The 26,354-nt window shown below is 42.4% G+C and overlaps 1 protein-coding gene across 5 annotated transcripts in view; it reads left to right on the plus strand.

Moving 5' to 3' along the window:
- Nucleotides 1–26,354, plus strand: part of PARN (poly(A)-specific ribonuclease) — a 163,208-nt gene that overhangs the window by 98,944 nt on the left and 37,910 nt on the right. For 4 of the 5 annotated variants that reach the window (XM_024744568.1, XM_024744566.1, XM_024744565.1 and 1 more), the window contains one exon: nt 18,792–18,981. In XM_024744568.1, the coding sequence (XP_024600336.1) occupies nt 18,792–18,981 (190 nt within the window). Of the gene's footprint in view, nt 1–18,791; nt 18,982–24,149; nt 24,249–26,354 lie in introns of those variants that run through there. The other variant, XM_024744570.1, reaches the window with a different exon arrangement.

Consider the following 26,354-nt stretch of genomic DNA (forward strand, 5'->3'; position numbering starts at 1 on the left):
CATTCAGATTTTAGTTTATGTTCTGCAAAGTGCACACTAGAATTATTTTGAGAAGTTTAATTGGTTCGTCTCATTTTGTGTGTTGTGTGCTTTTCTTATTGATTTGTGAGTATACTTTTATTATGATTATTCATTTCTAACATTTAGTAAGCCATTAGTTATTAGCTACTAGACACTGCTCTGAAATCTTCATAACGATTTTATGAAATGCAGGTACCATCTTCCCCCTTCATTTTACAGAAGAAATTGAAGCTTAGGGAGACTAATGCTGGGTTATGTATTTTGCAAATATTTGTCCCAGTTTGTTGTATACATCTTAATATAGTCTATTTTGCTACCCCAAAGCTTTACATATTATCATAGTAACAACTATCAATTTATTCTTTTATAGTGTTTGCCTTTGGTGTCCTACTTAGAAGCATTAAGTATTAAATCCATTAGGAATGAGGTTTACTCAAATGCCATCTTATCAGTAAGTAGGGTTGCCAGATTTTGCCTAAACTAAGCATGGCCCAAATATTGTATGGAATGTACTTATACTAAAAAATGATTTGTTGCTTATCTGAAATTCAACTTTAACTTGGTGTCCTCTATTTTTATTTGGCAATTCTATCAGTAAGGCTTTCCCTGACCACTTTATTTAAAATTGCAACTCCCATCTCAGCACTCCCAGCTTTTCTCTTTCTCCATAGCACTATATATACACAATGTATTTTACTTTTTTGTTTAGTGTCTGTACTCTACCACTGGAATATAAGCTCCATGATACCAGGCTTTTTTTAACTTTTAAATGTAGGTTTAACATACATATAGAAAAGTGGATGCGTCGTTAGTATACCACTCAATGAATTACCTCAAAGTGAGCACACCCATATAACCACCCTCCAGGAGGGTGAAGATTTTTATTCTCCATGTACTTTCAGTGCCTAAAATAGTACCTGACACATAGTAGGTAATCAGCAAATACTTGTTGAATGAATCAGTGATGTAGCCTGTGAGGTAGGCATTCAGGTTACTTTTGTCCAAATAACTAGTGAGCGAATTTATTGATTATTTATTGCTTGGTTCTTATCCCCCCTGAAAAGTGTAATTTTTTGATGAATTTGAATAGTGCAGTTGTTTGGCTGTTCCCCCTACTGTTGAACATTTTGGAGGTTTATGCTTGTGGTTTTATATATATATATATGTTTTTTATCCTTAAACATCTTTGTGCATTAAAAATTAGTCCTCATTTCAGATTGTTTTCATAGACTGGTTTCCTAAAAGAGGAATACTAGGTCAAAGGGTGCACCCCTCTCATTCAGACAGAACACCCACTGACAGTCAGTGGACCTGTCTGCTGAAGATGGCACATAGAAGGGACCAACACCATCGCCTGTGTTCCCTGCTTCGGAGAACAGCTAGCAGACCAGGTGGCGAGTGCCTGGTCGCTTCCTTGACATCATTCTTCCTGGTTGGTAGGGTGACCAAGACGCCTCGGGTCTGAATGCCAGCTCCTCTCCTTATACTAGTTGCAGGACTTCAGGCAAGTCGTTCAACAGATTGCTGTTTTCTCTAGACAGTGATGGTAGCAGAGCCTACTAGGGTACCATATGGGATGTAGTCTCAGGAGGTGGTAACTGCAGCTCTAGGGGCAGGTGGCCTCTGCTGCTCAAAGCTCACCCAGTTCCTGGTCCAGATCATTTGGTAGATGAGCTGATGGATGCAAGGTGACCACTTCACTTTCGCCGAGAAATACTTGTCAGGTGAATGAGGGTCAGGCTGTGAGCTTACAGGACAGGATTCCCACCTTCCCATTATGACCACAGGTATGCAGAGAAAGAGGGGTATTATCACCCCTTTCAGACAGATTGATTTGAACTGTGGGAGCACACCCTCTCAGCTGAGGCTGCCCTCGTCTTTCCTTGCTCATACGTGATACATCCATTTCTGTCACCTTCACAGGAGAAAATAGATAACTGCATTACCCTTTTCTCACACCGGTCAGCTCTTTCCAGGATTGCTCCTATTCACGAAGAACTAACAGGTCCGTGAGTGTCGTGTGTGCACTGAGAGTATGAGTTGTCTTGTGTAAACCACTCGTGAACATGACATTTACCACCTGGATGCCAAGAAGAGGAGTCAGGGGTTTCTTTCCCCCTTTTGGTGCTCTCACTACACCAGAAAGAATGGGTCGTTCATTCAGTTAATATTTATTACAAAGGGCCTCTGTGGGAGGAGGCTATTCTTAAACTCCACCAAGTACCCCTAACACCAAAGGGGAGCAGACAGGATGCTCAAGGGCACCTGGGGGGGGCAGTGCAGTGGGGAGAGAGGAGGGGAGCGCAGCGGGGAGCGCGAGTTGGCATTTCTCTGCAGTCTCGTGTTTTATTTAAACCATCCTCGCAAATTTGAAAAATTCCACTCTATAATACATCCATTTTATTTTAATATTAAAATGTTTTAAATGACCAGATTAATTATTTAACTTTTCCTCCCTGCTCTCCAGTGAAATCCGTGCTCTGGGACGTCAAGCCACAGTTATTCAGTGGCATGTAATCATCGCAAGCCCCAGCCTGCTGTGAAGCAGAGAGAAATAGCTGTGTTAGATACTCTCTCTGGGAGAAATATCAGTGGTGACATAAAGTGACTGGAACATGTTCCTATCTAGAAGGACTAGCTGGGGTCTGTGCGCTCAGAGGATGGGCACAAAGGCCTGGGTTATGTATTCACTCGGTTGCAACTAGAGAAGCATCATAAAATTTTTAAACTTGCATGAATTCAAATGTACTCATTGGGGAAATTATTTTCTCGGTAGTGAGACTGGTTTTGCTTGTCAGTCCACTCAGTGAAAGTGAGTGAGTCGGTGATGAAATGGGAGCTGGGGATCCTGCTTTTCCCACGAGAATATCCATTCTCAAGTTCCGCCTGTCGGGTGACCCCTGCCGATTAGAAATATAAGTGTGCTCACCCACGTGTGTCTTCAGTAACCTGGTCCTCACATGCAAGCCTGGTGTGCAAGAGGAGAATTAGTGGAGTGCTCTGACACTGGAGGGAAAAACAGGCACATTGGATGCTGGCATGACACCTCCAAAGGGAATTTTCAAGGGTAACTTTGACTAAACGTGGTTTTCACCTTTAGCCTCCCTGCCTGTCTTCTCCACACAGACACACTGTTGCACACATGCTGTTGCAACTCCACTGTGCTAGGTGCTTTCCCTGAAATGACCTGTGGATAGCACCTCAGCTCAAGGACAAGGCAACAGTTGCCCAGAGAGGTGAAGTGGGAGCCCAGTGGTAGGACTTTCCAGCCCCAGAGTGTACACTCATTCCATCGGGCCTTTCTGCTCCTACAGTTGTATTAAAATCTTTTAAATCATGAATTGCTCAAAAATAAAATTTTTTTTTTTTAATTTAAATAATCCCAACAGGGAGTTCCCTGGCAGTCCAGTGGATAGGACTCGGCACTTTTACCGCCATGGCCTGGGTTCAATCCCTGGTCAGGGAACTAAGATCCTGCAAGCCACACAGTACAGCCAAAAAAAAACCCAACGGCATTTAGTCCAGACTTGCAGAGAACCAAGTTACAGGGTCTGCCTGTGCTTTTTTTGGCGACAGCAGTGAATCCCGGCTGCGCTCTGGCCTGAGCTGGAGAAGAGCGGGCCGAGATTGGAGTGAATTTTGCACCACGTCCGTGACTTTCAGGCTGCACTCAGATAGCTGTTCCCCATGTGTGCGTCCGCCCCAGGGTGGGATTGTGGGGCAAGTGTGCGCCTGGATCTTGGGAGAAGGCATTACACGGCATTCCAGCTGCCCTCTGGGGATTCTTGCTGCTCCTGCTTTAGTAAAATGTGGCAGGTTGCCTGGCAACCCCCACTGGTGGGGATTTTTTTCTACCTACTTTAGGAAAAAGCCCTCTATCAGCTCTTGGCTGACTACTCAGGGCAGAGTAGGAGATAAACTTGGCTCTGCAAGCCGACTTTCTCCTTTATTTTTCACACCTCTGCCTGTATCTTAACATTTGCTCTCTCCTCTGTTCTCTTTTGTCTATCATTTAAAGGTAGAAGCTGGACAGTTTGCCTCCCAAATCAAGTCCTGAGGGGGATTGGTTACCGAAAACATGTTCTTTTTTTACATTAGTCAAAATTGTTTCATTTGTGAGTCAGACCTGTGGACCGTTGCACTGAGTGTGTTGTATATAGCCATGCACCTCCGTGCTGCTGATTTGGTTTTGACAGAAGGATCCAGTTGTAGCCTTAGAAGGAAGCGTGGCTTGTGCATTTCCTGTTGGTGAAGGCCTCTAACTGCTGCCCTAACCTGGTGCGGGACCAGTCTGTGAGTGCCCTGCAGAAACGTGGTTTGTAGAGCTTTGCAGCTCTGTCCCATGCAAGTTGCTGTCAGATACTCATATTTTTTCTTCATTGAAATCATAGCATAATGCTATGCAAAGGCAGGATAAGTAAATTCATTCATTAAACTTCAGTTTACATGCTTTAAAATGAGACTTTACTTATGTTAGAGGCATTAGATGTGGGACTGCAGAGTTATCATTTAAAGGGTGATAATATTTTTCTAGGGAAAAATAAAAGTAGAGAGTACTTTAAAATCCCCGAACGCTCCGTTATCAATCAGAAAGCATTCTGTGTTCTGCTCTACCGATACATGACTTTCAAAAGTTGTTTTTCAATTTCCTAATTTGTGTTAAGCATTTTGATGTTGTCGGAAGCTCTTGAGCCTTTGGGAATTTTAAGATGTAATGTTATAAAATACACCAAAATACTTTAAAGCAGGGGTCCCCAGGTCCCCGGTCCTTGGCCTGTTAGGAACCGGGTGGCACAGCAGGAGGTGAGCGGTGGGCAAGTGAGCCAGGCTTCATCTGCCGCTCCCCATGGCTCCCCATGGCTCCCCATCGCTCGCATCACTGCCTGAACCATACCCCCCACCCCACCCCCGTCCGTGGAAAAATTATCTTCCATGAAACCAGCCCCTGGTGCCAGAAATGTTGGGGACCACTGCTTTAAAGTGTAGCAGTATAACAACACTTGCCACTGTATTCAATTTCTTTTTTCATATAAGTGTTTTAAAATGTAACACTTGACTCTTGTTTTCTAACCAGTCGATTTTCCATTGGATGTCCAAAACACACAAAAAGATCTACATTTACTTCTCCTTAGGATGTAGAAAACAAAATGACTGTTCAGAACAATGTAGAGATCTTAACAACTTCAGACAGGAAAGTTGACCAATGCCAGTATCAATTAAAAAAGAAAATCTGCCTTATTCTCCTGCTGGCACAATATTTCACAGGTTCTTTAAATGTTCAGGAGTGGTGAAAAACTTGTTACTTCTCTGAATTTGGGGAGTTGCCATCTTCTAAAAGCACTTCCTCACCGAATGGGAGAAGCTCACTCTCTGGCCGCCTCTCGGGGCAGGCATGCTCTCCCCTCCCCCTTCCTCTCCCCATCCCTCTCTTCGTCCCTCTCTCTCCTATCTTTCCATCCCACAGTCTCCTGTGTATGTATGTGCTTGACACCGAGCTGCTTCAGCTGCTTCAGCTGCTTTTGGCAGCTTAACATGCTTGTGTCAGACCCAAATGCTGCCTGTAGGTCTGACCACTGATGATGGCAGCGACCACCTCCCATAACAGGGGGACAGACTTAAGGATGAAGAAAATAAAGAGGTGGATTAGTCTTCTTAAACTCCTAAAGCCCATAGGGAAATGGTTTGGTGACTTAAAAGGAGAAAAATAATACAAGTGTAGAATGAATGTGTTAAAAGCCAAGATGGGATGGGACTTTAAAAACCAAAGTAATTCTTACTCAGTTTTGTGCTGCCCCTTTGGCCTGTTTGGTGATCTGTAGGGTTTTACTGTGTGGTCTACAGACAGAACCCACTAGTGAAATATATTAGTTGTTGGGCACATAGTGTCAGCAAAGGCAAAGAGTAAAACTGATGTGGAAAATAAGGCTAACTTCGTCATTCTTTATTTCCTCATTGGAGAAGCTTGTGATTCTTTCTGTATACTTTTCTGAAGTCAGACATTGCCAGTTATAACAAATACCTTGCATTGTCCCAAGGCAACCTGTGGTCTGAAGAGCAGATTTCATTGCTTTTGTTATGAATCGATTCTCTCTCCATAGAGGCTGGACACAGTGCCAGTGAGGCTCCATGCAGGCACCAAGGAGGCTGGCCTGAGTGTTAAAGGAGGTTGTGTTGGCATATTTTTCCTCACCTTTTTGGTGGTAACAGATCACATGCGGGGTGTCCTGGAGACACTGAAGAGGCGAGTCATGTTTGATGCAGATTTCAGGAGGTTCTGCATCTCTAGATGGATTGCAGGGGTGGGGAGCGGGGAAGAGAACAAGGCAGGACTAGGAAGAGGGCTCTTTTCATAGGTAGCATCATGGTGCCATCCTGAGAACCCTGAGAGGTTCCAGATTGGTAGCGTGGCAGAGAAGGGTTAACGAGAACCATAGACGGAGTTGTCTATATGGACAGTTTATATGGAATTTCTGTGACTCCTTACTAGGTTGGGAGAGGCCAGTTTGCTTCTGGGGACTGATACCCTCCTTCCCAGGGGTAATGACTCACCCTGCAGGTAAGATAGCTCAGCCCTGCCTAGCTGATAAAGGCCTGTCATTCTCATTCTCTCCCCAGGCCCCCTCCTTCCCTCCTGGGTTTCACTTGGTTAATGAATAAGCCTAGTCATGAGCTGTAAGTAAATTCTTTTATCAAATGAAAACCACATCAAAACATCCACAGAGAGACATTTAATGAAAGTGTAAATATTGCAGTACAGCATCTCCCGTATCTGGTTGGCTTATACACAAACAGACTTTAAGCTTTTCACCTATTGAAACCTTTAAGTCTGAAAATATGCTGCTCTGTGAGGCTTTTTGTAAACGTGGTCTTGGGACGTGGAGAAAAGTTGGTGCATTTATGTGTTATCACAATAGCACTAATATTGTGGCAGATTTAATGCTTCATAAACAGCTCAAACTGCCAAGGTTAACAGTCCAAAAGTGTGGTGTTGGTGTGTGTGGGGACATTTATATTTGGTGTATATTTGTGTCTGGCATCTGAAACATCGCTCACGAGAACCAGTGAACCCTTCTTAACTCTGACTGCAGACCCGGCCACTACCTCGAGCCAGCAGTTCAGTTTACACACTGGCTCTGGTTGGTGAATAGGTTGTGTCCTAAAAGTTCTTTTGTTGACTAACCTTTTAGAACACAAAGCGCATTGTTGCACAGAAATGCCACTTTGAATGGTGGGTGTCAGTGAGCTGTGGCTTGTTTCAAACTTCGAGTCATGGCCCATCAGTGGGTCAGAAAATCAGTGCTAGTTGACGCCAGAATAAAAAAGAAGAGAGAAAAGAAACAGAATAGGAAACATCAGAGTGGGTTGCCTAGAAAAGATAGGTCTTGTTTGGTGACACTGTTGCAACTTAAAACCTACTGGACACTGTATGCCTTTAGATCGCGAAAGGTACCCATGTAGGGGGAGGTTGTATCAGCAGTGGGTTAAATCTGGCCATTTTCCACTGTCCAGCACTGTGATGTCAGGCAAGGGGCTTAACCTATCTGGGTCTCTGTTTTGTCATACTCAAAATAGGGCTGTTTTGTAGAGGTACGATTAGAGATGAAAGAGTGTATGTTAGGATTAATATATTAGGATATCATAGAACATAACGGTAATGTATTAGAGCTAATACAGCATCTGGTGCATGGCAACCTGTCTGTAAACCATGATTATTATTTATTTGTACTCCTTCGTGGTATATGTAGACCTTAAAGATACTGTCATAAAATAGTATAACTAAAACATGTACTGTTTAGTCTTCCCTAGAGTATAATTTATTCAGTGTTCCTGACATTTAGGATCTGCCGTTTCACACATTCTAGGAGGAGATCTTTGATTTTACTTTAAATTATTCCTGTGTAGTTGAGACATCAATCTTAATTTTTTCCCATGAAGTGTGAAGAATGTTGCAAATTGCCTTAGGTCTTTCAGCTGTCTGTCAAGTTCATCAATACCATTAAGTATGGAATTGCTTCCCAGCTCCCTATTGTAAGTTGTGTGTTTTCGTCTTTATTTAAAAAACAAAAAAAGGTATTCTCTGTCTTTTTCTTAAAGTGACTCTCAATTCTAAACTTTTTGAAACTCCATCTGCTCCTGTTTGACTCCATCATAAGATCATTCTTACCTCCTGCACATCACTACCCCATCTTTTAAGGAGCTGTGTCAGCATTTATGAAAACCTTTTTTTGTCTGGCTTGGGTTTAGAGCAGCTGCTGTGTTGACAGCTTTGAGGGGCAGGTTAAAAGTGTCATCGGAAGCCTGGCATCAAAGTCAGGGAGGTGAGGATTCAAATCCAGCTCTGCCAGTTCATTATCTTGGCCCTCTGCAGGTTACTCAACCTCTCTCAGCCTCTGTTTCCGTGTCTGTAAAAACAAGAGGTCCTGCCCACCTTGTGGGGTTGCTTTGAGGAGAAAAAGAGCACGGGTGGATTGGTAACTTTGCCTAGAAGGCCGCTGTCTCCAGCTGGGTCCTCGTAAGTCACAACTCCACAGCCTTTTCTGCCCTTCCTGTCCTCCCGGCCTCAGCTCTGGGGCTCTCGGGAAGACCCACTCCCTTTACCCAAAAACAGCCAGCTTCCGGGTGGGGCTTCCTACCCCAGATTCATCGAGCTCTGTACCTGCTCCTCCCTTCTCTTGGAAGTGGGGTCCCCACGTGTGCTCTGGGCCCTGTTTCCTCTCCAGGCCTTTCGATGTCCCTTATCCTCAGGCCCACCTGCTGCTTCTTCCAACAGTGAGAAAACCTGCTGAATCTAATCCATCTTTTCAAAAGGACTCCTAGATCCCAGTTCCCTTTGCTCCCCATGACTTCTTTCCTTTTACAAATTCCAGTGGTCTGGATTCATCACCTTAGCCGTCGTGCCCTCTCATTTAGCCGAGGTCCCTGGTGACCTCCGTGCCATAAAGCCCTTGAGCCCTTGTCTCCTCTTGCGTGGTTGCTCAGTACATTGACCCACCCTTCCTTCCTGGGCTCCACAGCCCGAGACTTTCTAAGTTAGTCCCCTCCTCTTGGGCCCACAGCGTCCCAGGCTCCCCTGCCTGCTCCTCCCCATCTATAAGGTGATTAAATGTTTGCTGTTCCTCAGAGTTCCACTAGGACTTCTTTTCTTACTCCACGCCTTCTCCATTCCCATTCCTGTTTTCCCCTTCAGTCGCAGTGATCTTGTAGGAACACACATCAGATCACACTCGCACCCTCCTGGTGACTAAAACCCCATGGTGGCTCCCTCTGCACTTAGCCGGAGCCCTTGGGGGCGTGTCCATCATTCCAGCTTCACCTCAGGTCCTCCCCGCTCCCTCTTTAGTCTCCACTGTTAAGGTCGTGTTTCAGTTCCTCAGTCAAGACTGTGTCTCCTCACTCAGATAGGTCACTCAGTGTTCCTTCTGCCTGGAACACGCTTCCCAACCCCCAGTGTCTTTGACACTGTCTGCTCTCCCAGCCTTCGGTCTCAGGAAAGGCTGAATGTCTTTTCCTTAGGGAAACGGTCCCTGTGTCCTGGGCTTGACCAGCTAGCTCCCGCTGGAAACTCCAGAGCGCTTTTCTAACCCTCAGCACACATGTGGGGCTCTGTGCCCTGTCCTTCCCTCCTGGCGAATACAAGGACCAGGTCTCTGATTCAGCCCCAGTTGCCCATGCATAGAAGATGGTGTGTTTGTTCATGAATGAATGGATAGATGAATAAATGAACAAGTGAGAATTTCATACATTAGCGTCTGTGTTCACAAACAGGTGGAAGGGTGAATAAATGAACAAGCAAGAACTAAATACATTTGTTTGTAAAGCAGTCAGCACAGCTCTTATATATAGTAAGTACTCAATAAATGGTAGCTTTATTTCTTCTTAATCGACTTTTCAGCTGGGAACCATGAAAAGAAAAAAGAAAAAAAAAAAACCACCCAGGCTGGTTAATGCGAGCAGTGCTCCTTGGTGACACCCTTCGGTAAAAGTGGAGGCAGGTGGCAGAGGCCGTGGGAGCGAGAGCTTAAGCAGCAGCTTCTTTGCCACAGTCAACCTCGTGCTCCTCCTCATGCTGAAATCATCATTTCTCACCTCGATTCCTGCCTCCCTGGTGCTCCCCTACCAATCCTTTCTGTTCCTTTCCTCCTCCTCTAGATTGTAAGCTTATTCTGGGCAGGGACCATCTCTTCCCTTCCTCCATGCACTGGTGCCCAGCACAGTACCTGGAGCCAGTGTTTGTGGAATGAATGAATGAGATGCATGTTTCAGAAGCGGACTATGGTGTTGCCAGGAGAGTTAGTGAAAATTAATTGACTAAGTTTGGTCTTAGTTCAATTTTTAAAAATTATAGTTCAGACTTTTTGATTTTATACTTGTCCAGTATGGTTGATGTATCGGTTCCTGTATTTTCCACGTTTTTGCGTGGGAAAGACCCCAATTCTAAATGATAGCAGTATCGCGTGAGCTTTGCAGACTCAGGTCTGTGATGCCCCCCTCACTTCTCGCCCCCCAGTGTGTGACGAACTATACAGCTCGCTGAATCTGTTTCACTGTAGAATATCTTATGTGGCTTAGACACCGTTCTTTTAGTCTGAACCATATGTTTTGTGATCTAACAGCCACAGCCTCATTACTTTGGCCCCTACCGTGTGCCAAGCCCTGTGCTGAGAGCTCTGTGTATGTACTCTCTGCCCTTCCTAATAGCTTTCTGAGGTCGGTAGATATGCCCGTTTTATGGATAAAGAAAGGGAAGCCCAGGGAGGCAGGTGACTTGCCTCAGACAAGTTAAAATCGGGGGCAGGATTTGAACCTAGGCCACTGTGGCCTTGGAACCTGTGGTTTTCCCATTTGACTTCGTTGCCTCCCTTTGTGTAGATTTTAAGTAAATGTCACCATGTCTACACGTCAGCCTTTGTCCAGTTTGTGGAGAGTGTTTTCTTCTCCACATCTTTAGCTTTTTTTTTTTTTCTGCTATACCGCATGGCTTGTGGGATTTTAGTTCCCCAACCAGGGATCGAACCTGGGCCCTCGGCAGTGAGAACGTGGAGCCCTAACCACTGGACCACCAGGGAATTCCCATCCACTTCCTTGGCCTTAATTAGAGACTCTGAGGTGAAATGAGGTGTGGGAGCCATGAGCAGAATGAGGGGGTGACGTGGAGAGGGCACAGAGTCGTAGGCGTGACTTGTATGTGGCGGAACCAGGACGGGACCCACTTCCTCTCCGGGCGCCTGTTGAGTTTGCTCTGGTCCTTATCCGTCACAGGGCTCACAGCACCTGCCCGCACGGTACCAACCACCCAGTGCCGGGGTGTACGAGCCCGGTTCTGTGAACGCTCAGCTGTTCTTGCTCTCACACTCTGCCCTTCACATCTTTTTAAGCATAGTGGCCTGAGCTTGCTCCCTTGGCCTTAGTGCATTTCATTTCCTGAGTGTCTCCTGCATGTCAGGTGCTGTGATAGAGGCTTGGGGAAAGCAGAAGTGAATGAACCCATTTCCCTTCTGCCTCTTACTCCATTATTTCCGCTGTGCTCTTTACAGTGCTTGGATCTCTTTCATGTGCCTTAGTATTCACTCTTTAGCCTTACTACTTTATTTTTTAATTTCTATTTATTTTTTTGGCTGCGGTGCAAGGCTTGTGGTATCTTAGTTCCCCGACCAGGGATCAAACCCAGGCCCTCAGCAGTGAAAGTGCAGAGTCCTAACCACTGGACCGCCAGGGAATTCCCTAGCCTTAGTACTGTACAAACAAACAACCAAGCAACCCTTTATTGGATAAGTATGCAATGTATGAAGAGCAAGGGACAAGGAATCACAAGCCCTGGGTCCTGACCATGTGCTCGGGGCAGGTGCATTGGCCTTGCCGAGTCTGCTGTCAAGGGCCGTTGCCATTTCTTTCCCAGCGTTGCTGTGAGGCTCAGGTGTGGCAATGTGCACAGACTGCTCCTGCCCAAGGGAGCCTGCCCTTCAGAGTCAGAGCCAGCTCTTCTTGTTTCCAGCCCAGGACTCTTCATCTGCTGAACCACCCTTCCTCATGGAATTTTTCACTGAAGATGTTGTGAATATGTATCCTGGTTCTGGCTTTCTTCTCTTGAGTAGAAACAAGCTGACAGCAGGCACAAAAGCTGTGTTTCTTCCCTCCTTCCACAATGTCAGATGAAATTCCTGCCAAAGTACCATGGTAGAGCCCAGGTGCTACACGGATGAATAAGCTAAGGTCCCTTCCCTCCAAGAGCGCCTGGGTAAACGTGGGGAAAGAGTCAGCGTTGAAGTGAGGGCTGGACCAAGCTAAAGGCCCTGACGTCCTCTAGCAGGTTTGCACTTTATCTTGAAGACTCTGCAGGGTTTTACAGAAGAGGATGGACTGGCAAGGGTAAAATAGGGCTGTTGTCTCCTGGGCGGGCTCGCCTGCTCTCACCTCTTGGGCACCCTGGAAATAGCTGTACTGCATGTGCTTCTGACAGACCACCGATTCCTGTGTGCACCTTAGTATCTGCCTAGTTCTTTGTGTGGGTTGAGGGGAGGTACACCCAAGATCAGTTTTTATGAACACAGGCAAATGTTCTTATTGACCATTATTAGGGTTGAGTGTTTTTGTAAAGTTAGTTCTCCCGTAGAATCTGAGATAAAACCCTCCATTCTCTCTCTGGTAAAAGTCAGAAAATGGTCATGCTGTTGAAAACCCAGAGTTGATCAAATTATATGGAATATGAGAAAACTTCTGAATCTGGTATGTTCACATGTAAATAAGCAAGCAAACACAAAGCGATGTTCGGTGCCCTCCTGGTGTGGGGTGAAAACCCAGAATGAGGGCACAGTGGTGCAGGGCCCCAGGCTGGCGGCTGAGGGAGGGATCAGGAGAGGTCATGAAGGGTGTCAGAAGTGGGCACCATAGAGCATTAAAGCACACGTTGGTGGGTAGGGTGTAGGGTTTGTGTCTGCAAAGCTGGCAGAGGCCACTGTCAGCACACGTCACTTCGGGTGGGCGGTTAACATACCAGGTTATCACGGAGCGATTCCTTCTGCTTTTTTCATAACTGTTGTATGGAGAGGTGGACAGACTCTGAGTCTCTTGCAGACAGAGGCATTTGCCTGTGTTAACTCTAAATGACACGGTCTGGGACGCTTCCAGTGCACATGGTGTCATGAAAAGAATGTAGCTTTGGTTTGGATCCCAACACTTGTCATCTTTGAGACCTTGAACTAGTCACTTCTTCTGAGCTTCAGTGTCCTTATCTACAGAGTCAGGATAATCCTTACAGGATTTTTCCATACCTGGCAGAATAAGTAACCAATAAATATTTCTCTTTCTTGTAACCATTGGATTGATAAGCATTATAGGTAATTCCCTTAGAAACTGACTGAGAACCTGATGTTGGCTGAGGGTAGCCACTGCAGAAAATGCGGGACTAACGGTGTGTGACTGCTTCTGAAGTTTCCTGATGCTCCCCCCACCCCACCCCCTCCAGCAGTTGCTGCAGTAAAGTGATTGCAGCCGCTTAATAACCAGGCTGCACAAATGTCCTCAGCCTCCCTCAGAAGGTCTGAGAAGCCTGGCGTTTCAGCAGCCGTGACTGTTTGCAGCACATGGACCATTCAGGGACACCTCCTTATCACTGAAGACATTGAAACTGGAGTAACTCTTACCTTGTCTTACAGAGCCCTTCTAACTTAGTCTCAGAAATGGCCCTTAGGAGTTGGACAGTGTAAAACAACAGCAAAACTAAACAATTTGTTTAAAATGTAATGAACGTCTGTGAAACCACCACTCAACCAAAGAGCTAAAATATTGTTAATAAGTTACATTTACCTGTTGTTCCTCCCCATCCCATCCCCCTGATCCCCTGTGGGTGGCAGTCACTCTTCTGAAAGTCATGCTGATCATTTTCTTGCTTTCTTGGTTCTCTCTCTCTCCCTCTCTCTCTCCCCCGCTCTCTCCTTCCCCTCACCTCCCCCCACCCCTCTTCGCCCTCCCTCTCCCTTTCCCTCTACAGATCTACAAAATGATACCTTATTGTGCTCCTGATTTGCCTTTGCCTGAGGTTGAGCAACTCTTTATATAATTATTGGCGTTATATGCTCCCTTTTCTGTGAAACGACTATGAATGCTTTTCGTGTCTTTTGCCCATTTTTCTGTTAGGTGTTCTCTTACTGATTTGTAGGCATTTTTATGTATTCTGGTACTAATCCTCCATCAGTTGTATGTGTCACAAATATCTTCTCCCAGTGTGTAGATTGTCTTCCCTCTCTTTAAAGTGTCTTCGGGTGGCCAAGAGTTTTCGTATTAATGTAGCCAAACTTATTGATCTTTTTTTTAATGCTTAACATTTTTTGTATCTTCATAAATTCTTTCCTACTTCAAGCTCCGGAAGATATTCACTTCTATTTTCTTTTCAAGTTTTCAAAGTTTGCTTTTGACATTTAAGTGCTTCATCCATCTGGAGTTGATTTTTTGGCCTGGTGTGAGTAAGAATCCAATTTCTTTTTTTCTTCCTGTGGATAAACAATTTTTCCAACTTTTCCTTTTGCACAGTGTCATGCTGCCTCTGTCAAAAATCAAAGTTTCACAGATGCATAGGTCTGTTTCTAGGTTCTTCTGTACCACTGGTCAGTTTGTTTATCTCTGTCCCATTACTACACTGTCTTAAGTACTACAGGTTTACAATAAGCTTTTTTAGCTATCAAGGCGAGTCTCCCTTCCTTATTCTTCTTCAGAAATGTTTGGGCTATCATTGGCCATTTGTCTTCCCTTTAAAATTTGGAATCAACCTTTCAAATTCCACAGAATAATTGAGGTGTAATTTATATACAGTGAAATATACACTGTTCTGTTGCCCAGGTCTTCATCTTAACAAATGCACATCATCATGTAACCTCCACCACAATCAAGATACAGGACAGGTCTATCACTCCCAGAATTCCCTCATCCCTTTGGCAGTTGACCTCTTCCCCCAGTCCCTGGCTACCACTGCTCTGTGTTCTGTTGAGATTTTTTTTTTTAATCTCATTTAAAATTTTTTCATTGTTTTATTAAAACGTTGGAATTTTAAAAACTGAAACTGCATTAAATCTAGAGATACATTTAGGAAGGACTCTATGTCTAATGTTAAGTGTTCTTGTCCGTGAACATTATGTATCTCTCAACTTAGTTGGAGAGATTTTTTGCTTGACAGTAATGGAAGGGTCTACATTTTTAGAAAAAAATCTCAACATTTTAAGTAGTTCTTTAAAACTCCTCTAAAGGAAGCATTTTATAAGATAATTGTCCATCTAAATGGACACATAAATATACACAAATATATGTCAGACTTGTTATGTTTTAGAAAAAAGTCACGTCTTGGTTTCATACCAGCCTTGTTGCTCACCCTATGAGACCATAAGCAAGCTGCTCAGCTCCCCTGATGCTCAGTCTCTTTATCTGTGTGATGACTAGAACATCTCTTCCTCATGGGGTGGTTGTGAAGATTAAATGCACAAAGTGTCGAGACAGCGGAACCGGCACAGTGAAGCCATGGGTGGGTGAGACTGTGGGAGAGGAGCTGCTCTCACTCACCCACAAGGAACCAGGAAGGGCCTTCACCGTGTTTGGTTTCGCAGTGGCTTTCACAAAGTGGCACAGCCAAAAGATGGCCTTGAATCATTTTCCTGACAAATTTGGAAAAGGTTAGTGTTACCAAGCTGCCTGAGCCACGCTGCTTCTGACAGGCGAGCTGGAATCACTGGAGGACACAGCTGACAGCCAATTCATTTTGCTGATTCATCCATTAGAAGGGTGGCTCTGGGCCAGAGCTTGGCTTCCAGATTAAAGGCCGAGAGCTGCAAAGCTGCTGGGACTTGAAGGAATGCTGGTAAATTATTGCCATGTGAAGGCCAGCCGTGGAAAGTGGATTGTTATTTGTTTCCCCCTTTAAGTGATCCTAATTCCAAATGTGCTCAGATAAATTCCCCACCATGGTTAGGGAATTTATGAAACATTTGTCCATGGGGCTGAGAGCTAAGTTACTGGAAACAATCAAATGCTGTTAAGTAGATCATCTTGGCTCCTTTATGACCCTATCATCACCTCTGCTTTCAGGAGGAATGTTGACTCAAGCCTACTCTTTTACTTGGTAATACAAATTAAACTTGAGAGAGGCATTATTGCACATGTCATCCCTGTGGGGCACACTTCAAAATCAACCTGCCTGAGTAAGGAATGAAACTTAAAAGACGAAAATCCAGGAGATGCTCATTTGCCAACGATCAGGACAGAATAATCATGTAGAATCTGTGGGTTCTCATGTATCGCATTGATAGATGAACCTGTTTTAGTAGGTAGTCTCAAGCTTACAGGAAACTGCATAAAGCTTGCATGTGACAGGGTGAGCTCAAGAGGGTGGAAATTGTGTCTTGTTTTACCAAATATCTAGCATCGTCCCCGGGACAGACACCCAGTGAGCAGCTGCTAGACAGAGGCACCGATGGATGATGTTTGTTGGGTATACAGATTGTGGGGCGGTTAGATAAATGAGCCAAGAAATTCAGAAGTGTAGTCCGTTGAAAGCAAGAAGAGTAACTGTCCTGAGGAATAAGATTTTAAAGAAAGGATCCTGTTTCTGTGGTTCTCTGATCTGAGTGACTTTGGTCGATAGTGTATCTGCAGAGCTGGGTACTTTCTGTTTCCCTCCTTGTAGTGAGTCAGAGCATATGCTGTTTTGAGCTCACATTTCACTAACTCAATCTACTTCCTTGGGATAATGTGAAAGTTCTTTAATACCCTTAGGGTTGTTTTCTTTTCTTTTCTTTTTTTCCTGTTAAACTCTAGAGTGAATATTTGAAAAGTACAGCAAACTTCTTAGTAAAAAAGAATTTTTTTTGAATTTTATTTTGTTTTTTTATACAGCAGGTTCTTATTAGTTATCCATTTTATACATATTAGTGTATATATGTCAATCCCAATCTCCCAATTCATCTCACCCCCCCACCCCACCCCCACCACTTTCCTCCCTTGGTGTCCATATGTTTGTCCTCTACATCTGTGTCTCTATTTCTGCCCTGCACACTGGTTCATCTGTACCATTTTTCTAGGTTCCACATACATGCGTTAATATGCGATATTTGTTTTTCTCTTTCTGACTTACTTCACTCTGTATGACAGTCTCTAGGTCCATCCACGTCTCTACAAAGGACCCAGTTTTGTTCCTTTTTATGGCTGAGTAATATTCCATTGTATATATATGTGCCACATCTTCTTTATCCATTCATCTGTCGATGGGCATTTAGGTTGCTTCCATGACTTGGCTATTGTAAATAGTGCTGCGGTGAACATTGGGGTGCATAATAAGAGTAGGTGTCTTTTCTTATTTTTCTTTTTGTTGTTTTATTTTGCTTTGCTCTTTAGATGGCTAAACATTTAGGGCATGACATTCTATAAACTCCTATTGTGCTGAGAAGTTTTAGGCAGATCTGGTCCACTTGGAGTGAAGATGAAAGTGTCAGGGGCTGGGTATGTGGGTAGTATCTGCCTCTCATCTGGTTGTCTTTCCCTGTGGTTTAAGGTCTCTGAAGTACTGGAGTCCCTTGTCTAGTTCTGGTGTGTCCGTCACCTCTTGCTGCATTCTACCATGCCTCATTTACATAATATTTACTGGGAACTACTCTGATCCAAGAACTTTGCTAGAAGTGGGTATACAGAAGTGGGTATACTCTATTTCAGACGTCACGGTGCTTTTGTAGCTGCCTGGGTGCCAAGTCTGGCGGCCCCTGCCAGCATTGCCCGGCTCTTACGGTCTTGCTGCTAGTGTGGGTAATAACCAGTGGCAGTGATAGTGGGCCAGGGAGTGTGTGCTCACACTGCAGAAGCTGGAGCCAGCACATGGCGGCCCGGTTTCCGTGGGTCCTCACTCCCAGGCCACCTGCACCTTCCATCCCCCACCCTCCAAGAAGGAGGCAGCAAGACAGACCCGGCCTTAGTCAGGCATTAACACCAAAGAGGGAACAAGCTCTGGTTTTCAGGGACTTCTGCCAGAGGCACATTACAGAGAATTAGCAGGCTTTCAAAGCAGAAGGAGAAGAGGCAGGCCTCAGGTACTGTGGGAATATCTTGAATCTGCAGAGTCCAAAGTGAAGTGCGGAACGGCAGGCAGGGCCCTGGCCTTAGGGTCGAAGCAGCCTGGTTTTGCCACCCAGCACTGCCGCTGGCCCACGGTGCGGCCTGCAGCAATCCCCCCGACCTCTGTGCACCTGCTTTCTCATATTCAATAAAGACAATTCTCCCTTGCAAGTACATTGTGAAGATTAGACATCATGTACGCAAAGCACCGGACACAGACATATGGTAGACCTTTGCTATTTGACACAGTGATCAGCACTGCTGTCAATATTGCTTTTCTTGTCATCTTTATTTTTAACGAAATAAGTGAGGGTTTACAGTTTTCCCTTAGTGGTTTTGTTTTGTTTTTCATTTTCTTACTCTGAAAAGGAGTAATTTTCAGGCCATAATGCTACCTGCAAATATTCTGAAAATTAACATTTTGCTTACATCATTCTGGTTATTGAATAGTTTACAGAGCATTTTCACACTGTAAGGGAGATTGAGGAGCAGTGACCGTCTCTTCTCCAGGTGAGAAAACTCAGATGTGGAGAGCCTATGGCCACCTGGCTTCTAAATGGCAGAGCGGGGTTGGGAGTGCAAACCTCACCCCAGGGCTCCTTTGACTACCTCAGTCCATCCTTCTGAAGTGACATCCCTGGGGCTAGGCGAGACTCTTTGATAAGGATTTTTTCTTTTCCTTGTAGCTGTCAATACCAGCAGATATGCAGAGAGCTATCGGATCCAGACCTATGCTGAATATGTGGGGACAAAGCATGAGGAGAAGCAGATCAAGAGAAAGTGGACAGAAGATAGTTGGAAGGAGGTTGAGAGAAAGCGGTTAAACACGCAGTGCATCTCCTATGCTTTGCAGAATCACTGTTACCACGCCAATAGGTAAGAGTTCTTGGCTGTCGATTTGAAAGGGCAGCGTCGTTCTAGCACAGCTCTTCTCGCTGCTTCTTATAGGACTGTAAGTAGTAAATCTAACTTGTGAGAAAGACTTTTTTCTAACTTTTCACATAATATCAGAAGTTACTACTCCATTAATTCCTTCTGTGCTAGATAGACCATTTCAGTTAACATTCACAAAACCCTGAAGAGGCAGACAAGGGGATACATCTTATTCCCATTTTAGGGGTGAAGAAACAGGGGCTCTATGACTTGCCCACCATTTAGTAAGAAAGCCAGGGTCAGAGGTGAACTCTTCTGTCTGATCTCTTCCTTTTCCCAGGCTGCCACGTTGCTTCTGGCTGAGCTTCTGAACCCCTTTCATAGCCCACATAGACACTGCACCACATGCCTGCTGTAGAAAGAGAACTTGATACACACTTCCTTTACTTACCTGTATTCCTACTTTCAGAAGATAAATGCTGGTGATATTTTAGAATCTTTGTGAAACTATAAAACATAGATATAGAAATTGTGGGGGGGGAGTTCCTTATAGAAAATTGTAAAGAAGAGAAAAGTGTGAATTAACAAAGAAAAAATTAGCCGTAATCCCACCACCCAGAAGCAACCACTGTTAATATTCTGGATTGCCCTCCCTACTTTTTAAATGGTTTTTTAGAGATTTTTTAAATTGAGGTATAATTAACATACCTCATATTATAACATAATAAAATATACAGATCTAAAATGTTTAGTTCAAGGAGTTTTAAGTTACATATACACAGGTGACCACCACTGAAAGCAAGATGTAGGACATTTCTATCTCCCCGCCTCAAAATTTTGTTGTGCCCCTTTTCAAGCAACTCCAAGCCCCCAGTGTCCTAAGCAACTATTTCAAATTTCTATCACTGTGGATTAATTTTGATTATTCTCGGAATTTATTAAAAAATGGAATCATTTGGTATTATGTTTGGTTTCTTTCACTTAACCTGTTTTTGAAATTCATCCTTAATGTTGTGTGTATCAGGAGTACGTTAATTTTTTTTTAAATATATTTATTTATTTTTGGCTGTGTTGGGTTTTCCTTGCTGTGCGTGGGCTTTCTCTAGTTGCGGTGAGCGGGGGCTACTCTTCGTTGCGGTGCGCGGGCTTCTCATTGCAGTGGCTTCTCTTGTTGTGGAGCATGGGCTCTAGGCACGTGGGCTTCAGTAGTTGCGGCGCTCGGGCTCTAGAGTGTAGGTTTAGTAGTTGCTCCCCGGCATGTGGGATCTTCCTGGACCAGGGTTCGAACCCATGTCCCCTGCATTGGCAGGCAGATTCTTAACCACTGCACCACCAGGGAAGCCTGAGTACGTTAATTTTTATTATTCAGTATTACTTCATTGTATGAATATACAGCCTTAACCTGGTCTCCTGTTGGTGGACATTTGGGTTGTTTCCAGGTGGGACTGTTATAAATCAGGCTGCTATGAACATTTCTATAAAAAATTTTTTGTGGGCATATGTTTTCATTTCTGTTGAGTAAATATCTAAGATTAGAATTGTTGGTTCTTAGGATAGATGTATGTTAAACTTTATAAGAACAACCGAACAGTTCTCCAAAGTGGATGTACCATTTTATATTCCCCCAGTATTATATGAAAGTTCCAGTTGCTCCACATCCTTGACAACACTTAGTGCTGTCAGTCTTTTTTAGCCATTCTAGAAGAGATAAGATGGTATTGCATTGTGATTTTAATTTGCATTTCTCTTGTTGACCACCTTTTTGTGTGCTTCTTGACCATTCAAATATCTTCTGCTTGAGGTGGATATTTAAGTCGCTTGCCCATTTTCTAATTAGGTTGTTTGTCTTTTTGCTGTAGATTTGTAGGTGTTCTTTTATATATTCTGGATACACATCCTTTGTGCTGCAAATACGTTTTTTGAGTCTGGGGTAGTATATTCATTTTATTAGTGATGTATTTTGATGAGCAGATATTTTTAATGTTGATGAAGTCCTATTAATTTTTTTTTGTCAATGGTTAGTGGGTTTTTTCCCCATTCCAAAACTTTGCCTACCTAAGGTTACAATTATTTTCTAGAAACCTTTCTTCTAGAAGGTTTATAGTTTTAGCTTTTACATTTAAGTCTGACCCATTTCAAATTAATTTTGTATGAGATAGGAGTCAGGGTTTAGTTTTTTCCATATGGATATCTAGTTGTTCTGGCAACATTTGTTAAAAAGACTTTTCTTTCCTTGTTAAATTAACTTGACACTTCTGTCAAAAATAAATTGACCATGTATGTTTAGATCTATTTCTGGATCTGTTCCACTCATTTTTATACTATTCTTATGCCAATACCACACTTGCTTTTTTCTGACTTTATAGTAAGTCTTAAAATCAGGTAGCATAAACCCTCCAACATTGTTCTTTTTCATATTGTTTTGACTATTCTAGATCCTTTGTATTCCACATAAATTTTAGAACGATCTTGTCTTTCTTCACTAGACCTGTTTTATAGTTTTTACTGTAGAAGTCTTACATGTCTTATGTTAATTTTTCCCTAAATATTTATCTTATTTATGCTATCAGAAATGGAATTGTTGCTTAAGTTTCATTTTCAAATTGTTTGCAGCTTCTCTGTAGACATATAATTAATTGTTGTATATTGACCTTGTATCCTGCAACGTTTTAAAATTCACTTATTCTGATAGGTTGGGTTTTTTCTTAATATTCTGCAGAGTTTTTAATTTACACAGTTTTATTTCTTTTCCAATCTTTATGTCTTTTATTTCTTTTTCTTGCTTTATTGTACCAACTAGCACCTTTGGTATATTGTTAAAGTGGGAAGAGTAGATATCCTTGCATTGCTTCCAGTATTAGAGAGGGGAAGTTAGTTCAGTGTTTCCCCTTGAACTATAATTCTTAGGTTGTCCATACAAGTCTTTTTTCAGGATGAGAAAGTTCTCCTCCATTTCCAGTTTGCTAAGACTTTGTATCATGAATAGGTGTTGGATATTTTCAGATGCTTTTTCTGTATCTTTTAAAATTGTCATATGGTTTTTGCCCTTTGTAAGTATCTTGCATGACATTGATTGGTTTTTGAATGCTTAATTGGATTTGTATTCCTGGGAGAAATTCCACTGGGTCATGATGTATTATCCTTTTTACATGTTGGATTTGAATATACTGTTAAATTTTTTTTTATCTTTGTTCATGAGGATGAGGAATATTAGATTGTAATTTTCTCTTTTTTTACATCTTTGTCAAGTTTTGGTTCAGGATTATTCTGACCTCATAAAACTAGTATAGTTAAGAAGTTCCTCTTCTATTATTTTGTGACAGTGTGTATAGGACTTTTTTTTTTTTCCCTAAATTATTGGTTGGGTTTACTAGTGAAGACATCTGGGCATAAGAGTTTTTTATGGAAAGGTTTTTGATTATGAACTCAATTTCTTTAATAGATATGGGACTATTTAGCTTTTCTATTTCTTCTTGTATCACTTAGGAATTTAGTTTTCCAAGGAATATTCCATTTTATTTAAGTTGTCAAATTTGTTAGCATAAAATTATTAGCTGAAAATACTCCCTTATAATTTCAGTATCTGTAGGATCTATATTTATGTCCCTTTAAAAATTCCTAATACTAGTAATTTGTGTTTTCTCTCTCTTTTCCTTGCTAGGTGTTTATCAATTAATTCTTTCTAAGAACCAACTTTTAACTTTATTGGTTTTTCTCTATTATATTTGTGTCTTGCTTTTTCATTTATTTATACTCTTATTATTTCTTCTGCTTATTTGAATTTAATAGTTTTGGATTTAATATGTTATTCTCCCATTGTAAGGTGGGAACTTAACTCCTCGATTTTATGTTTCTTCTTTTCTAGTGAATTTTCCTTTAGTTTTTGCTTAACTGCCTTCCACATATTTTGATGTGTTGTCTTTTCACTATCATCTATTACAAAATATTTTCTAATTTCTCTTGTGCTTTCTTCTTTAACACATGAGTTATTTAGAACTTCTTTGATAATTATTGAGACTTATTTATGGACTGACATGTGGTCTGTCTTGGTGCATGTTCTATGTGGACTTGAGTGAGTGTGATATTCCATTAATATCATTTTAAGTTATTTTGGTTCATGGTTTTGCTCAGCTCTTCTATATCTTTACTGACTGGGGTTTTTTTGGGGGTGTGGTTGTCTACTTTTTCTTTTAGCTACTGAGAGTGGTATTGAAATCTCCAACTATGGTTGTGGATTTAATTCTCCATTAATTATATCAATTTTTGCTTCATGAAACTGTTTTGATAGGTATATGCCCATTTTGGATTGGTATGTCTTCTTAATGAATTGCCCCTTTTATCGTTGTGGAAGATTTCTCTTCAGTTCTAGAAATAACCTTTTTTTGATGTTTATTGTGTCCTATATTAATTAACATAGCCACTCTTGTTTCTTGTAGGTGTTTGCCTTTTACTGGCAACTTATTTGTCTTTATAATTAAAGTAGGTTTCTTATAAACAGCTTATGGTTGAGTATTGCTTTTTTATCGACTCTGACAATCCCTGCTTTTTATACTTAATCTAATTAATGATACAGGTGAGCCTGTCTTCCATCTTGGTATTTGTTTCCTACTTGTCCTGCTCGTTCTGTGTCCTGTTTTCTGTCGCTTTTTGGATGAATTGTGTGTTATTTAGTACTTACTGATATTATAGCCTCCCATTTTATCTTCCCTGTCAACTTTTTGCTTATACATTTTTGTGTTATTTTTTGTCATTGCTCCAGAGTAATGGTTGGCAAACTGTAGTCCTTAGGCCAAATCAGGCCCACATGTTTTTTTTTGTTTGTTTGTTTGTTTTGCGGTACGCGGGCCTCTCACTGTTGTGGCCTCTCCCGCTGAGGAGCACAGGCTCCAGACGCGCAGGCTCAGCGGCCATGGCTCACGGGCCCAGCCGCTCTGCGGCATGTGGGATCCTCCCGGACCGGGGCACAGACCCGTGTCCCCTGCATCGGCAGGCGGACTCTCAACCACTGCGCCACCAGGGAAGCCCTATAAAGTTTTATTGGAACACAGCAGTGCCTATTAATTTACATACTGCCTCTGACTGCTTTGCATTACGGTGGCAGATTTGGGTAGTTGTGACAGAGACTGTGTGGCCCACAAAACTCAAAATGTTCACTATCTGTTCCTTTACAGAAAAGTTTGCTGATCCCTGCTCTAGAGCTACTCTGCCCAGTGGTAGCCACTGACCACATGTGCCTAACAGGTACTTCAGATGTAGCTAGTCCAAACTGAGATGTGTTGTAAATTTAAAACACACACCTGATTTTGAAGAATTGATTACATGTAGAAATGATAATATTTTTGATATATTGGGTAAAATAAACGTATTATTAAAATTATTTTCATTTGTTTCTTTTTATTTATGTTTTAATGGTGGCTCCTAGAAAATTTAAAATTGCGTATCTGGCTCACAAAATATTTCTGTTGGCCAAGCACTGCTCTAGAGATTATAATACGCCTCTTTAATTTATCCCAGTTTATCTTCAAGTGAAAATTACATTGCCTCATGAACAATGTAAGATTCTTACAAGAGTATATTTCCATCAACCCCCTCCCATCCTTTGTGATCTTCTGGCTCATATTTTGCTTCTACATTTTGTAAGCTTGATATGTTGTTGCTTTTGTTCCTTTTCTCTCTCTCTCTTTCCTTAAAAGTTAATACTCTTAAGAAAATAAGGGACTAAACTATGGGGGAGATGACATAAGTATAAACATAAAAATTCAGGCATAATTAGAAGGATCCAGTTAAGATAGTGCAGGGCCCTTATGGTTGGCTCTTTGACTCACTTCTTTGGCTCTAGAGAATTGATCTGAGACCTTGGAAGACACATCACAACAGCTGAGCTTCTAGGGTTGGCTGTTAGTGTTGCCCATAGAGGTGGATGTCCATTTCTTCTGCTGTTGCATTGGTATTGTGGCAGCAGGCTTCTTTTCTTTTCTATAATAGATTCAGAATATTCAAGGAGTTTATAGTTGATTACTGGACAAAAGATGGGGCTTTGGGAAACTGGACTGGACATAAATTTGCTTGAGAAGGGAAAAAGGAGATTTGGTTTGGTGGCAAGAGCTCTGAATAAGTACAGGTTGGCATGGTGTTTGAAGAATCCTCCTTTACAGTGGAAGCGAAAACATTTAAGATATCACTAATAGATATTTAGTCCCCATAAATAAACACTGATGTTTGAAACAGTCCTGAAAAGCAGATGCTCTTACCATTCTCATTTTATTAACGATGTTCTATAATTAAAGAAAATGGTTTTCCAAAGCCACTTTGCCCTTACAGAGATTTGTTCAATCATGTCTAGGGGTTATGTGCCCTTTGGCTTATTTCAACTGTTGGGAAAAACCCTTTGGTCAGTCTCTTCCTTCTAGCCTTCCCTTTCTGTGAAACTAAATTTCAGCCTTCCTTGAAAATGTAGTAGCTCCTGGGAATTCCTGCTTATGTAGGAAATGCTAAAGCATATATCAAAACTATGGTTTTCAGATTTCATATAATTTTCATCTGAAGTTAGCAGTTAGTAATTGAATGTGCATATTACATTAGGAAATATGGGCCAGGGTGGGGATCCCTTTAGAGACAAAGAAGAATTCTGATGAAGCAGACTGTGTTCCAGGACCCACTGCTTACACATTTATTCATAAATGGACCTGTGGAGCAAGTGTTTTCTCTCCTCCGACTGAAAAATGCCTTAGAGACAACCAAGGCCACAGAGTGGAAAGGGAACTGACTTCTAGGCAGCTGGACAAACAAGGGTTCTAGCTTGGGTTCTTTCCCAAGGGTACCTTGGGAAAGACCTCATTCACTCTTCCCTTCAGTGAATACCAGCAAGAACCCAGGATTTGTCTCTGTTTTCTCATATTAAGTGAGGCATTTTGTCAGAAAGAATGTTAAAGTTCCTTCTAGCTCTTAAATTCCTAGTGTTTTTACACTGTACACAGTGTAGGGCATGAAGAGGAAACTGATACAAACTCTTGAGGCCCTTTGAGTTAGATTTTTGAAAATCCCTGTAGCAGGAGAACTTTTGTTTAAGAGGTATATAATAAAAATAAGATTGGGTGAACCTATGAAAACCCTTTACTACACTGAAATAATAAGGACAACACACCAAATAAAGAAAAGATCATTGACCCGTTCACTGGGTACTGTCTTTCAAGCTCCCATCTACCATCTGTATACTAGAATTTCTTTGAAGCTCTTTCTCCCCATGATTTCTAGATGGTTAGATACCACTCAGTCTGTAGCAGAAGAAACTTGTACCCAGCCCTTTTTGTCCTCTATGTCTTGGTCCTCTGTTTGCATATTCATTGCTTTCGTGCTTCTGTGGCTCCCACTGATGG

This window comes from Neophocaena asiaeorientalis, unplaced genomic scaffold (genome assembly GCF_003031525.2).
Source record: "Neophocaena asiaeorientalis asiaeorientalis breed wild unplaced genomic scaffold, Neophocaena_asiaeorientalis_V1.1 scaffold91, whole genome shotgun sequence".
NCBI lineage: Eukaryota > Metazoa > Chordata > Mammalia > Artiodactyla > Phocoenidae > Neophocaena > Neophocaena asiaeorientalis.